This window comes from Juglans regia, chromosome 3 (genome assembly GCF_001411555.2).
Source record: "Juglans regia cultivar Chandler chromosome 3, Walnut 2.0, whole genome shotgun sequence".
NCBI lineage: Eukaryota > Viridiplantae > Streptophyta > Magnoliopsida > Fagales > Juglandaceae > Juglans > Juglans regia.
This window is the reverse complement of record NC_049903.1, coordinates 3,233,676-3,246,665: the sequence shown is the minus strand read 5'-3', so window position 1 is coordinate 3,246,665 and position 12,990 is coordinate 3,233,676. Positions and strand designations below refer to the sequence as shown.

The following is a 12,990-nucleotide window of genomic DNA, read 5'->3' as shown; positions in this document are numbered from 1 at the left end:
TTAAATTTCTACATAAAATATAATAAACAATTTAATTTTTTAAAATTTTAAAATAATAATATTAAAAAATTATATTTTATTTAATTTTTTAACTTCCATCTAAAACTATCTTATCTCTTTCCAATATCTAAATCATTAGTACTAATTTAGTGAATCAACCTCGATATCAATGTTTATAACTTTCACACCCTTTCATCATTGCATGATCACCATCCTCATCATCACTCCCACTTGTCCACAACTTTATAGAAATTGTTTCTACAGTTAATTATTTCCTGTATTTCTAATTTAACATTAGAAGGGGATTCCGGATTTGTATGATAGATCTGGCAATTAAATTAACACATTATGATGCTTAGATATATATATATAATATATATAAACCACATAAAATAATTTCCTCAACAATTATATACTTTTCTACAACAATTAGAAGGGTGAACGGTAAAATCAGAACACACTACATATGATTAGGGTTGGGTCAATATATATTCAACATTGTAAATTAATTTATTTAACCAGTTATAAATAGTATGTATTATTTATTGAAAAGTGATATAATTACAAAGAAATCTTATAAAAATAAATTCATATAATATGTTAGATCTATTTTATAAAAAAAATATATTTATAATCTAACGTATTATATTAAGTCATATCAATTTAATTACATGACAGTTACATAATTTACGATTATAAATATATTTTCTAAAACATAATTTGGTGGTATACAATAGACGTTCTAGAAGCCGGGCAGAACACGTAGTATTGGGGTTGAGTAAAGCAAAATTTGGTAATTTATTGGAATAGAAATTATCGAGGAAAAGAATTAAACGAGTTTCGATCTCTCGTCTTCCCAATGGAATCCCTACCACTCACGGTACCGTGGAAATATACATATAGCGTAAAGCTTACTTCAGTCACTCATGAATGAACAATTAGCGTCGCCCTTCCAATCATTACACGCAACAAAATTATATTTTCAGAGGATCCATCGAGCATCCTCCCTAAATTTTTGACATGTAATCGATATAAAAATAATCTTATTTCATCTTATCTGATTATTATAATTTTTTTAAATTTAAAATAATAATATTAAAAAATATTTATTTACTTATTTATTTAAAATATTTTATTTCATCTTATTATTTAAATGAATGTGAATGAATTATCTAATTTTTTTTTTTTTTCAAAATTGTTATTTTCAAAATTTTAAAAGGGTATTATCGGATGAACAATAGATTAATAGGAAAGCAGCCTCAAAATGGTCGCCCACTTTGTTTTTTTTAATGTGTTTAAAGATGGACAGTCAAGGTCGACAATAAATATGGACTTTCCAAATGGAAAACAACGTTGTAGATCTCACCGATTTAAGCTTACGGTGTGGTTCAGATACACGCTTTGCCTTTCAAAGCAAGCACTCCATCTAGACCCTCCATTCTCATAAGTGCTTTTTGATGTTAACGTTAAAAGAAATAAACTTTAAAGCACACCCTTTTTTTTTTTTTTTTTTCTCCCTGAGCATTTTACGTATCGTCGTATACTAAAAAAAAAAAAAAAAAAAAACAAGAGGATGGCGAGGAAAAGTAGGAAAAAGCAGAGGGAGTAAAGGGTACTGCAAGTATAAATAGTGACATAATAATGCCCAAAAAGAAGTGGCCTGATCGGTGCGTTGAATTGTGGTTGGGTTATAAAGCAACAAGCATGCATGCATGGATGGTTTGCTGGATCCTACGAATTAAAGGCAGGCATGCATGAATCCTACAAAGAAGTGATGTTTAAGATCAAGCCAAGGAACGGTCGATGAAAACGTCTTACGGTTATTGATTAGAGAATAATATATAATATTTATGAAATTAATTTTAGATTATGATCTACGGGCTTTTATATCTCAATTCTCAAATATCCACTATAAAAAAATTATTTATTTATGACTAATTAATTTTTAAAAAAATATTTATTTATAATTAAAATTAATTACGAATAATTTTTTAGTTACAATAAATTAATCATAAAAATCTATTTTTTTTGTGATATTCATGTTCATCATCTTCTGGTATATGTTTTTGGAGTTTTTCAAGGTGGACTATATTATTTGTTATACGTCCTTAGGTGAACGGCAAAGAACTGTGCATATAATAAACAAAGCACCAAGACGTGCTCACGATGGAGTACTTAGCATTAATGGCATCTCTCTCTCTCTCTCTCTCACTCTCTCTCTCTCTCTCTATATATATATATATATATATACACATATTATACATAATGTAAGTCAATTGACGTTATGAACTTGTTCAATATGAAGCTAGCGGCCTGGCACATAATGAGTACTACTACTACGTGCCGATGGGTTTCTTTTTTTATGTTTATATAGCTTATAATTAATTTGATAGAATTGGTCAGGTAAAGTTGACCAAAGAAAGTAATTTAGAAGCAATAATTATTTAGAAAAAATAAATAGGACGACCCGCGGGCCGATTGATGTGCATGGCTAGCTAGGCGCGTACGTAGATTCTTCTTTATATATATATATATATATATATATATATGGAATTGACACATAAACTGGGTCGTGGGAGTACTACTGTATAATATATAGTACGTGCATTGCATGGTTCGAGAAACAGAAAAGGCTAGGCCGTTTAAGCGGACAAATTAACAGCTGCATGCATGACGACGCGCTTAGATGAGTATGATCACGATGATCAGGAGTGGCCAAAAAAATCAATGCGGAATAATAAAAAGAAAGTTATAAAAAAAAATCTTTAGTTTTTAATTGGCCGGATAAAACCTTTTAAAGTAAGTATATATTCACAAGTAGTACTGATTTAACAGAAAATACGATCGACCCACTTGTACGAAAATGCATGCATGATTGAGCTCAGAACAAAAAAAAGGTATGAAGAATAATATATATTAAGAGATGAATTCCGTGGATCCATCCAGCTAGCTAGCACTGTAAACTTTTACAATTACATTAAAAAAAGAGAGTTTATCTCATAATAATATTCTTCGCCAAGTCAAATATATATATATATATGGTACTAATTGTATTATTGTATAATATTATATATGCGTCTGCCTCATTTTATCACCCTAATAACTTAAAAGCGTTTATATACATGAACAGTAATAAATAGTAGCAACCTTTTTTTTCCTCTTGCTTTTTCTCATTTCCAATTTTATTCTGTTCTTCTTCTTCGGTTTATTTCACCCATTTCCGTTCGGTTTCCGTGGGGGAGACGGAGATCTGCGCGTGGCCAACTTCGAAGGTGGCTGGGATGGTCGCCGCCTTGAGGAGGACTCCTCGGTGGTGGTCGTGACCTTCGGCGGCCGCGTACGGCGGCGGAATCTCACAAAAATCCGAGAAACCCATTTCGGTTCTCCTTCCACGGAGGACGTCGATGGCTGCGCGTGGGGAAGAGTGGTAGTGCCAGGGATGCTCGTCGGCATGAGGGGAATAGGCCGGTGTTGGCGGTGACGATGGCCGGGGCTCGACGGCGGCGGGCAGCGCTGGAGGCGAAGGAGCGGTGCTCCCGAATCGCCTAGGAGAGAGAGAGAGTTTACGATTTTGTGCTTTTCTTTTAATTTGTCCTATTTATAGGTGTTAAACAATATTAATTTTTTTTTTCTTTACAACTTTACTTTTGTTCTTACTTGAATATTACATTGTTGAATTTTTTATATAGGTTAAGCTCCGTGAAGTTGAAAGTGGAAACAATATATCCCAACAACTAGCCACTCATAAAATTATCAAAAGTATGGATCATTTAACTTTTTAATTTCATACTGTAAATTAATAACTGAATTAATTTATTTTGCTTCTCTGATTTTAGAATTTTTTAAGTCATTTATTTAATATCATTTATTCAATATTTATTCTGTATGAACTTTGAACTGTTTCAAATTATAATTTTGAGTTTATTCTTTTTAAATTATTTCAAATTATTTGATAAAATAGAATAAACATTCAATAAAATTAATATTGTGCATAAACTTGTATTTTAAAATATGCTCCAAGAACAAAATGAAATAAAAATTTTATGAATATTAATAATAAATTTTGTAAATAATAGAGATGTACTTTCCGATTATATATAATTAAATTTCTCAACAACTAGCTGCTTATAAAAATATCAAAAGTATAGATATTTTAACTTTTTATTTTCATATTATAAACTAATAACTGAAATAGTTTATTTTCCTTCTCTGATTTTAGAATCTTTTAAATCATTTATTTAATATCATTTATTCAATATTTATTCTGTTTGAACTTTGAGCTGTATTAAATTATAATTTCAAATTAAATGTTATTCCAACATATTTAAATGTTATATCTTATTTTAGTTACATATGCATGTTTATAGAAAAAAAAAAAATTTAAAAATTGTTATAAAATTACCCATAAAATTCTACCGACAAATTTAGTTCTATATGTAAATACTTACATCAATATTTACAGTTTTACCCATATAATTATACATAATCAATTAGTAAAATATTAAAATTTTTAAAAATAAAAAATTTAATTAAATATTTTGATAAAATAGAATAAACATTCAATAAAATTAATATTGTGCATAAACTTGTATTTTAAATAATTATTAGATTTTAAAAAATGAAATATAACAGTTAAATAAAAATTATTATAAAATTGAAATATTTTCAAATTATAATTTTTTAATCATACCTCTTTTGCTATTATTTTACTACTAAACAATTTGTTTTCCTTTTACTATTTATATTTGAATTAAAAACTTCAGAATTTATTCTTATTGCAAAATATAAATTAAATTAATTCAATCAATCAATATAATTATATAATTTAATTAAAAATAAATTTAATTTTATAAATTCATTCAATTTCAAAAAAAAAATTAAAAAATTGCTATAAAATTGCTCATAAAATTCTACTGACAAATTTAGTTCTATATGTAAATACTTACATTAATATTTACAGTTTTACCCATATAATTATACATAATCAATTAGTAAAATATTGAAATTTTAAAAAATCCAAAATTTAATTAAATAATTTGATAAAATAGAGTACACATTCAATAAAAATAATATTGTGCACAAACTTGTATTTCTGAAAGAACAAAATGAAATAAAAATTTTATGAATATTAATAATAAAGTTTGTAAATAATAGAGATGTACTTTCCGATTAAATAATTATTAGATTTCAAAAAATGAAAGTTTAGTAGTAGTATTAATGAAAGTTTTTATATATATAAACTTGAGACAAGAAATTTTACCGACAAATTTAGTTCTATATGTAAATACTTACATCAATATTTACAGTTTTACTCATATAATTATACATAATCAATTAATAAAATATTGAAATTTTTAAAAATCGAAAATTTAATTAAATAATTTGATAAAATAAAGTACACATTCAATAAAATTAATATTGTGCATAAACTTGTATTTTAAAATATGCTTCAAGAACATAATGAAATAAAAATTTTATGAATATTAATAATAAAGTTTGTTAAAATATTTTTAAATTATAATTATATAATTATACTTCTTTTACTATTATTTTACTACTAAGCAAATTTTATTTCCTTTTGCTATTTATATCTAAATTAAAAACCTCATAATTTATTCTGATTACAGTTTTACTCATATAATTATACATAATCTATTACTAAAATGTTGAAATTATTAAAAATAAAAAATTTAATTAAAGAATTTGACAAAAACTTGAGACAAAAAATATATATAAAAACTTGCAAACAAAATATAACATTTTCATGAATTTCAAAATTTGTTGTTTCCTTTTATTTGTTTAAATATTTAATTTAACTGTAAGTTTTTTATTTCTACTTTCTTCATCAGCAATTCATGCTATAACAATTATATAATTTCTATATCTATTGGTGGTTTATTTCTAATTTTCATTATCTCTTTTTTACAGCTTCGTTAAATTTGCTGAGTTGACTGAGTTTTTTTAGTCTTTTATCAAAACTACCAAGGTAACCAACGATGTTATAAATATATATTTTTCAATAGGTTGTTTTATTCTGTTGGAATACATACTTAGATTAAAAAAGTTTTTCAATTTGCATCATTATGAGTTTCTCTTTTATCCAGTTATCGAGAAGAATTATTTCATTCCATATATAAATGAAAAGTGGTAAGCTTATATTAATAAATTAGTACAAATTTATCATTATATGATTAATTAATTCTTCGATATTCTTATAACTTTTATTCTTGTTTAAAATGATACCCAAGGTACTACAAAACATTCTAAGATAAACAATTTATATGAGACTCTTTCTTTAGAAGAAAGAGAACATATACGACAAAAAAAGAAAGAAAAACATCTACAACAAAGAAATTTTACGAATGATACTACTCAACATGAAGAACAATTTTTCTCCCAACCAATCGTTGAGGACGAAACAAATGTGTTGGGAGATCATATAGAATCCGTACACAATAATGAAGAAGTCAGGCCATATTGTACAAAAAGACAACGCACTTTTCGTGCCGAAGCTGGAACCAGTGATATATCCTCCGTTGAACAATTCGATTATAGTTCTAATATTGGTAGTTCTGGAGCACTCTATCAGGAAATAAACACAGTTGAAATTACATCAACAAAATCTCTATTTCGGGATAAGAAAGATATATAAAATTAAATTGTATTTCTTTTCCTTCTTTTCCTTTCTTTTCCTTCTTTTCCTTCTTTACCTCATTTTTATGATTCATTTTTCCTCCATAGGAAATCAACATCAACAATCAGCTGGTCATAGAAAAATATTACAAACAGTGCCATTTGAGGCAACTCTCTTACCATCAGTACCATTCTGTAGATTTTGTGAAGTAAAAAGATTTCAACATGAAACAAAAGGTTTTTGTTGTGCCGATGGAACAATCTCTTTAACTACAAATGATGTTCCAGAACAACTTTACCATTTATTTACTTCCAACACAGTTGAATCAACCAACTTTCTTACGTATGTTCGCACATACAATAACAAATTTACTTTCACATCATTTGGAGTGAAATTTGATAGAGATTTGTGTAGAAGGAACAAAGGTATTTACACATTTCGAGCTCAAGGTCAAATTTATCATTACATTAATGACTTAATTCCTTTGGATGGACATCCTTCATATCTACAATTATATTTTTATGATACCGAACATGAATTGGACAATCGTGTTTATGACATTGGAAGATTGGATTCATCAACTGTTGCTTAACTTATGGATATTCTTCATGTTAATCCATACTCAACATTCTTTCGAACTCTTGGAGATCTGCCCAATTTGGAAAATCACAAAATTCATATCAGATCAGATGTGGGTTTGGATCAGCGTGTTTTTAACACTCCGTCAGCTTCTCAAGTAGCAGTTATTTGGATTGAAGATGATGATTCAGAACATTTAAGAGGACGAAATATTGTGGTATTCAATCATGCAGGTGGAAGTCATATAGTCCAATACTATTTTGGCTGTTATGATCCACTGCAGTATCCATTGTTATTTCCTTTTGGTGATACTGGTTGGCACCAAGGAATATTAAGAATAAAGAAAGGTGATAGACTACCACAACAAGTAACAAGAGCATCAGTCGACCCTCAACAATCAGTATCAGCAGAACAACTGCTTATAAAGGAACAAGAAAATTAAAATAATTATTCTTCTTTTAACTTTTAATTGTTCTAATATAACAATGTTATATTTCTAATTTATTAAATTTATTATCTTACAGTGCTGAAAAAAAATAGAAAACAACAGGTTGTCTCATGTCGCGAGTACTACTGCTACAAACTTCAAATTAAGAAAAATACAAAATCTATTTTACTATTCTCGGGCCGTTTACTGCAGCAGTTTGTTGTTGATATGTACGTAAAAATTGAGACGTCAAGATTGGATTATTTTCGTAATAAGCAACAAGAGATTCGATCTGAAGTATATCAAGGAATAGTTGACAGTCTATCAATTGGACAAAGCAATGCTTCTAAAGTTGGTAAACGCATCATTCTGCCTTCCTCTTTTATTGGAGGTCCAAGAGATATGCGTAAAAGATATATGGAAGCAATGGCTTTAGTCCAACGCTTTGGAAAATCGGACATCTTTTTAACCATGACATGCAACCCAAGTTGGAAAGAAATCTTAGATGAATTAGGTCCACAAGAAGAAGCACAAAATCGTCCTGATTTGATTGCACGTATCTTTAGAGCAAAATTAGAAGAACTGAAGGATGAATTATTCAAACGGGAGATATTTGGGAAAGTTTCAGCATATGTATACGTCATCGAACATCAAAAAAGAGGACTACCACATGCACATTTCTTGATCATACTACAAAGAAATTGGAAAATCTATGCTCCAGAATCTTTTGATGAAATCGTATCAGCAGAAATACCTGACAGAGAAAGAAATCTACATTTGCACAAGACAGTAAAAAGACATATGATGCATGGCCCCTGTGGAGTACTGAATCTGAACAATGTGTGTATGAAAGCAAATGGCAGTTGTAAAAATCACTTTCCAAAAGGTTTTGTACCTAACACAACCGTTGGAATCGATTGTTTCCCACAGTACAAACGTTGTGATAATGGAATGACTGTCAAAGTCAGAGGTAAAGATTTAGATAACCGTTGGGTTGTTCCACATAATCCATATCTCCTCGCAAAATTTGATTGTCACTTGAATGTAGAAATTTGCTCAACAATCAAAGCAGTCAAATACCTTTATAAGTACATTTATAAAGGTCATGATCGTGTTGCTTTCAACTTGATTCCTGGACAAAACATCCAAGATATAGATGAAATCCAACAATTTCAATCAGCCAGATGGATTGCTCCACCAGAAGCTATGTGGAGAATATATGGTTTTATTCTTAATGAAATGCATCCATCAGTTTACAGTTTACATCTACATCTTGAAGATCAACATCTGGTAGCTTTTCATGCACATGACAACCTTAACAATGTTCTGAGATCCGATTTTACGGCAAAATCAATGTTGACTGAATTCTTTTCAACAAATCAAACTAATGAAAATGCACGAAAACTACTGTACAAAGAATTTCCTGAAGCTTTTGTTTGGAACCAGCAACACAAAATATGGACTCCAAGAAAGAAGAAAACTGTTATAGGCCGCATTGTTACAGCAAGTCCATTCGAAGGTGAAAGGTATTACTTACGGATATTGTTAAATCATATAAGAGGCCCTTTATCATTTGACCACATCAAAATAGTTAGCAATGTCACTGCACCAACCTTTCGTGAAGCAGCTACATTACATGGTTTGTTACAAAGAGATACCAGTTTGCAAGATTGTATGCAAGAGGCTTCCTTATACCAAATACCACACAGTTTAAGACGGCTATTTGCAACAATTTTAGTATACTGTAATCCAACAAATCCTAGAGAACTTTGAGAATATTTTGAACAAGATATGTCAAGTGATTTCCAAACAAGTGTTGCAACATCAGCAGATATTAGGATAAAAGTCTTACGAAGCATCTCTTCTACACTTGAATCGATGGGAAAAGACATAAACATGTTTCATTTAATAGAACATGATGTCTCTTTTGATCAGAATGAAACTGAAGCTAGAGAAATAAATGATGAATTTGCAGTTTTGATACCAGAAGAAGATCTTATGGCTTCGATGAGTCTTAATTCTGAACAACAACACGCATATGAATCAATTTTGCAGAAAGTCCTTCTAAATGAATCTGCTGCATTTTTCATTGATGGTCCGGGCGGAACAGGGAAAACATTCTTATATAAAGCACTTCTCGCTACAGTAAGATCAAGAAACTTAATTGCTCTTGCAACTGCATCGTCTGGTGTTGCTGCATCTATTTTACCTGGAGGTCGAACAGCCCATTCACGCTTCAAAATTCCATTAGATCTTGACAAAAATAGTACTTGTTGTGTAAGCAAACAAGGTGCTCTTGCCAAATTGTTACGTCTTGCAAAGCTAATCATATGGGATGAAGCACCTATGTCTAGAAAAGAATGTATGCAAGTAATGGATAAAATGTTACGAGACATAACTGATTCAAGATTACCATTTGGTGGAAAAATTATCGTATTCGGTGGAGATTTTCGTCAAGTCTTACCTGTGATTCGGAAAGGCACAAGACAAGAAGAAGTTAATGCCAGTTTAGCATCGTCATATTTGTGGTCTACTTTAACTAAGATTAGGTTGAGTGAGAATATGCGAGCAAGATTCGATCCAAACTTCTCAAATTATTTACTTCAGGTCAGAAATGGAACAACACCAATCACAATTGAGAATAAGATCAAAATTCCCAATGAAATGCTCATTCCTTACAAAAATGATGTGGAGTCTTTAGATGATCTGATCGATGCAGTCTTCCAAGATATTGGCAGCTATTTAGAAAATTTATCCGAAATGACAAATCGAGCTATCTTGACACCAAAGAACAACTCTGTCGATGAGATAAATACAATACTTATTCAAAGATTTCCTGGTACAGTTACACAATACTATAGCTTCGATGAAACGATTGATACATCAGAACAAGGAATCATGGAGGATTTTTTAAATACATTGACACCAAATGGACTTCCACCTCATGAGCTGTTATTAAAAAAAAATTGTCCCATCATGTTACTCAGAAATGTCAATCCTTCAGAAGGTTTATGCAATGTAACACGTCTTATTTGTCGCAACTTTGAACGAAATATCATTGATGCTGAAATTGCAGTTGGTCACCACACCGAAAAAAGAGTTTTCATACCAAGGATTCCTTTCTTGCCAAATGCAGACGACAATAGTGGTTTTCCATTCAAAAGAACACAATTTCCTATCAGATTAAGTTTTGCAATGACAATAAATAAAGCACAAGGACAGACATTAGATTTTGTTGGTGTATACTTGCCTCAACCTGTATTTTGTCATGGCCAACTCTATGTAGCACTATCAAGAGCCAAAACTTCTGCTTCAGTAAAAGTTCTTATAAGACCAGTATCAACTCAAGATTGTGAAGAAGCTGAAACAAATAATATTGTTTATAAAGAATTACTAACACTAGCATATCCATCATAAACTTCTGTAAGTAATCAAATTTCAATATATACCTCTCAATTAAATACAATTTGTTTTTGCATTATGTAATTTTCAGAACTTCCTGTTTTTCTATTATTAAAATTGTCTTATTTAAATTCAATTGTTTAAACTAATATTTTTTTTCTCTTCATTTATAAGTAGGCTTCAACATGCGGACTATCTATACATCAATCAAAGACATTACTCCAAGTACAAGAAATTGGAGCATCAAGATGATTGTGTCAGACAAATCTCCCAAACGTACTGCACAACATTCACCGACAAAATATCAAAATTTGACATTAATAGACCCTGAGGTAACACATTGATATCATTATCATTCTTGCAAAAATATACTTAATATTTATATTATATTCCTTCACATGATATATCCAAAATAAATATGTTTTCCCCTTACAACATAGATTCATTCTAACTATATTCTCAGATTAAATCTTATATATATTTAATAAATACTATTTTACAATCAATAGAATAGAAATAACTATTCATTTATACAATATTATGCAGGGCAACCGACTACAAGCAACAATTTTCGGCAAAGATATAGACCTACGTAATGACATGTTGCACATCTTCCGGTCTTACTACATCAGTAATGCTTATGTTAAGCCTTTAGATCCCAGGCATAGAATTGAAGCGCATGAATACCAGTGGATCTTAAATTCAAGAACAATCATCGAAAACATTCAAGATAACGAAGTGGAATTACAACCACCAGAATATGATATTATCCCATTCACCAATCTGCATGAGTACAAAGACACTGGAACTGAAATAGGTAAATATCACATCGATATATTTAACGTACATCTTGATACTCTTATTCAGTTTTCACAATTTTTTTTTTAACATAATTGGACAGCTATTCTGGCGATCGCAATATACATGAAACCTCCTAGAGAAATTACCTCAATACATGGGCCAACAAAAATTCAAGAAATATATGTTATCGACCAGAGGTAAAAAAGATTTCTCAACTATATATGTGATATTAATAAATTCTTTAATTAACTTATTTTCAATACTATTTCATCATGCTACACTTTTAAATATTTTCTCCTAAAATTTACAGCCTAATGCCCATATGGTTGACTATGTGGAGTCGATTTGTGGATGGTGAATGCCGAACAATCTCTGATATTATTGAAGCTAAGCCAACTCTACTCGCAACACGTATAAAAGTTGGTTCATACAATGGTATATCACACAACTTATAATATCAACATTTATTAAAAATAGAATGTTATTATCTACTAACAAATATCTTTTCTTTATAATATAGGTCTCTCTCTTTCGTCTCAACCAACAAGTGTATTTACCTTAAATCCTGTCATCCCTGCTGCAACTCCATTATGTCAATGGTAATTATTTCTTACTTTATTATATACATATACAATTTGTACCTACTATATCTTTTCCTCCATGATTTCTCTCATTCATTTTAAATTATTCTAAAAATATTTAGGACAATGCTAAACCATGCACTGCTTGAAGAAATCGTCGAAAAAAATCTACATCACACAACGGCATCAGCATCAGCATCGACATCAAATGTTGACATGAAAGACATAATTAAGCTTGATGATCTTGCTGGTTTTCTTAAATCATTACAGCCAATGACGGTACATTTCTAACTTTATCTTAAGACTACATATTATTTACAACCATTAAAAATATATATCTGTTGCAAAATTAATGCAGAAAGCAAAATTTTGGATTAAAGCAACTATTTGTGTGGTTGATCTCCATCAAATATTCTTCTACATGTTCTGCATTGGATGTAAAAAGGGGACTGGATATGAGCAAAATGAAAAATTTCAATGTTATCATTGCAAATACATGAGTAATGCACAACCACGGTATACATCTTATATTCATATTTTACGTCGTAAATGTTCCTTTAATCAAT

At 29.8% G+C, this 12,990-nt stretch overlaps 2 protein-coding genes across 2 annotated transcripts; both read left to right on the top strand.

Moving 5' to 3' along the window:
- The first annotated feature begins 7,868 nt into the window (after nt 1-7,868).
- On the top strand, nt 7,869-9,413 carry LOC109007269. The gene has a single exon (XM_035688270.1). The coding sequence runs from the start codon at nt 7,869-7,871 to the stop codon at nt 9,411-9,413; it is 1,545 nt and encodes a 514-aa protein (XP_035544163.1).
- An 18-nt stretch (nt 9,414-9,431) lies between these two features.
- On the top strand, nt 9,432-12,044 carry LOC118347926 (ATP-dependent DNA helicase PIF7-like). The gene is made up of 3 exons (XM_035688269.1): nt 9,432-10,715; nt 11,589-11,859; nt 11,944-12,044. Exons 1-3 carry the CDS (start codon nt 9,432-9,434, stop codon nt 12,042-12,044), a joined length of 1,656 nt encoding a protein of 551 aa, XP_035544162.1.
- The last annotated feature ends 946 nt before the right edge of the window (nt 12,045-12,990 follow it).

What these genes read in the sequence shown, in the direction of transcription:
- LOC109007269 (XM_035688270.1), top strand. Translation starts at nt 7,869, where the DNA reads ATGTACGTAAAAATTGAGACGTCAAGATTGGATTATTTTCGTAATAAG.
- LOC118347926 (XM_035688269.1), top strand. Translation starts at nt 9,432, where the DNA reads ATGTCAAGTGATTTCCAAACAAGTGTTGCAACATCAGCAGATATTAGG. An exon ending in TCATTGATGCTGAAATTGCA is followed by an intron (nt 10,716 to 11,588) that starts GTTGGTCACCAC and finishes AATATTATGCAG; the next exon opens with GGCAACCGACTACAAGCAAC. An exon ending in AGACACTGGAACTGAAATAG is followed by an intron (nt 11,860 to 11,943) that starts GTAAATATCACA and finishes ATAATTGGACAG; the next exon opens with CTATTCTGGCGATCGCAATA.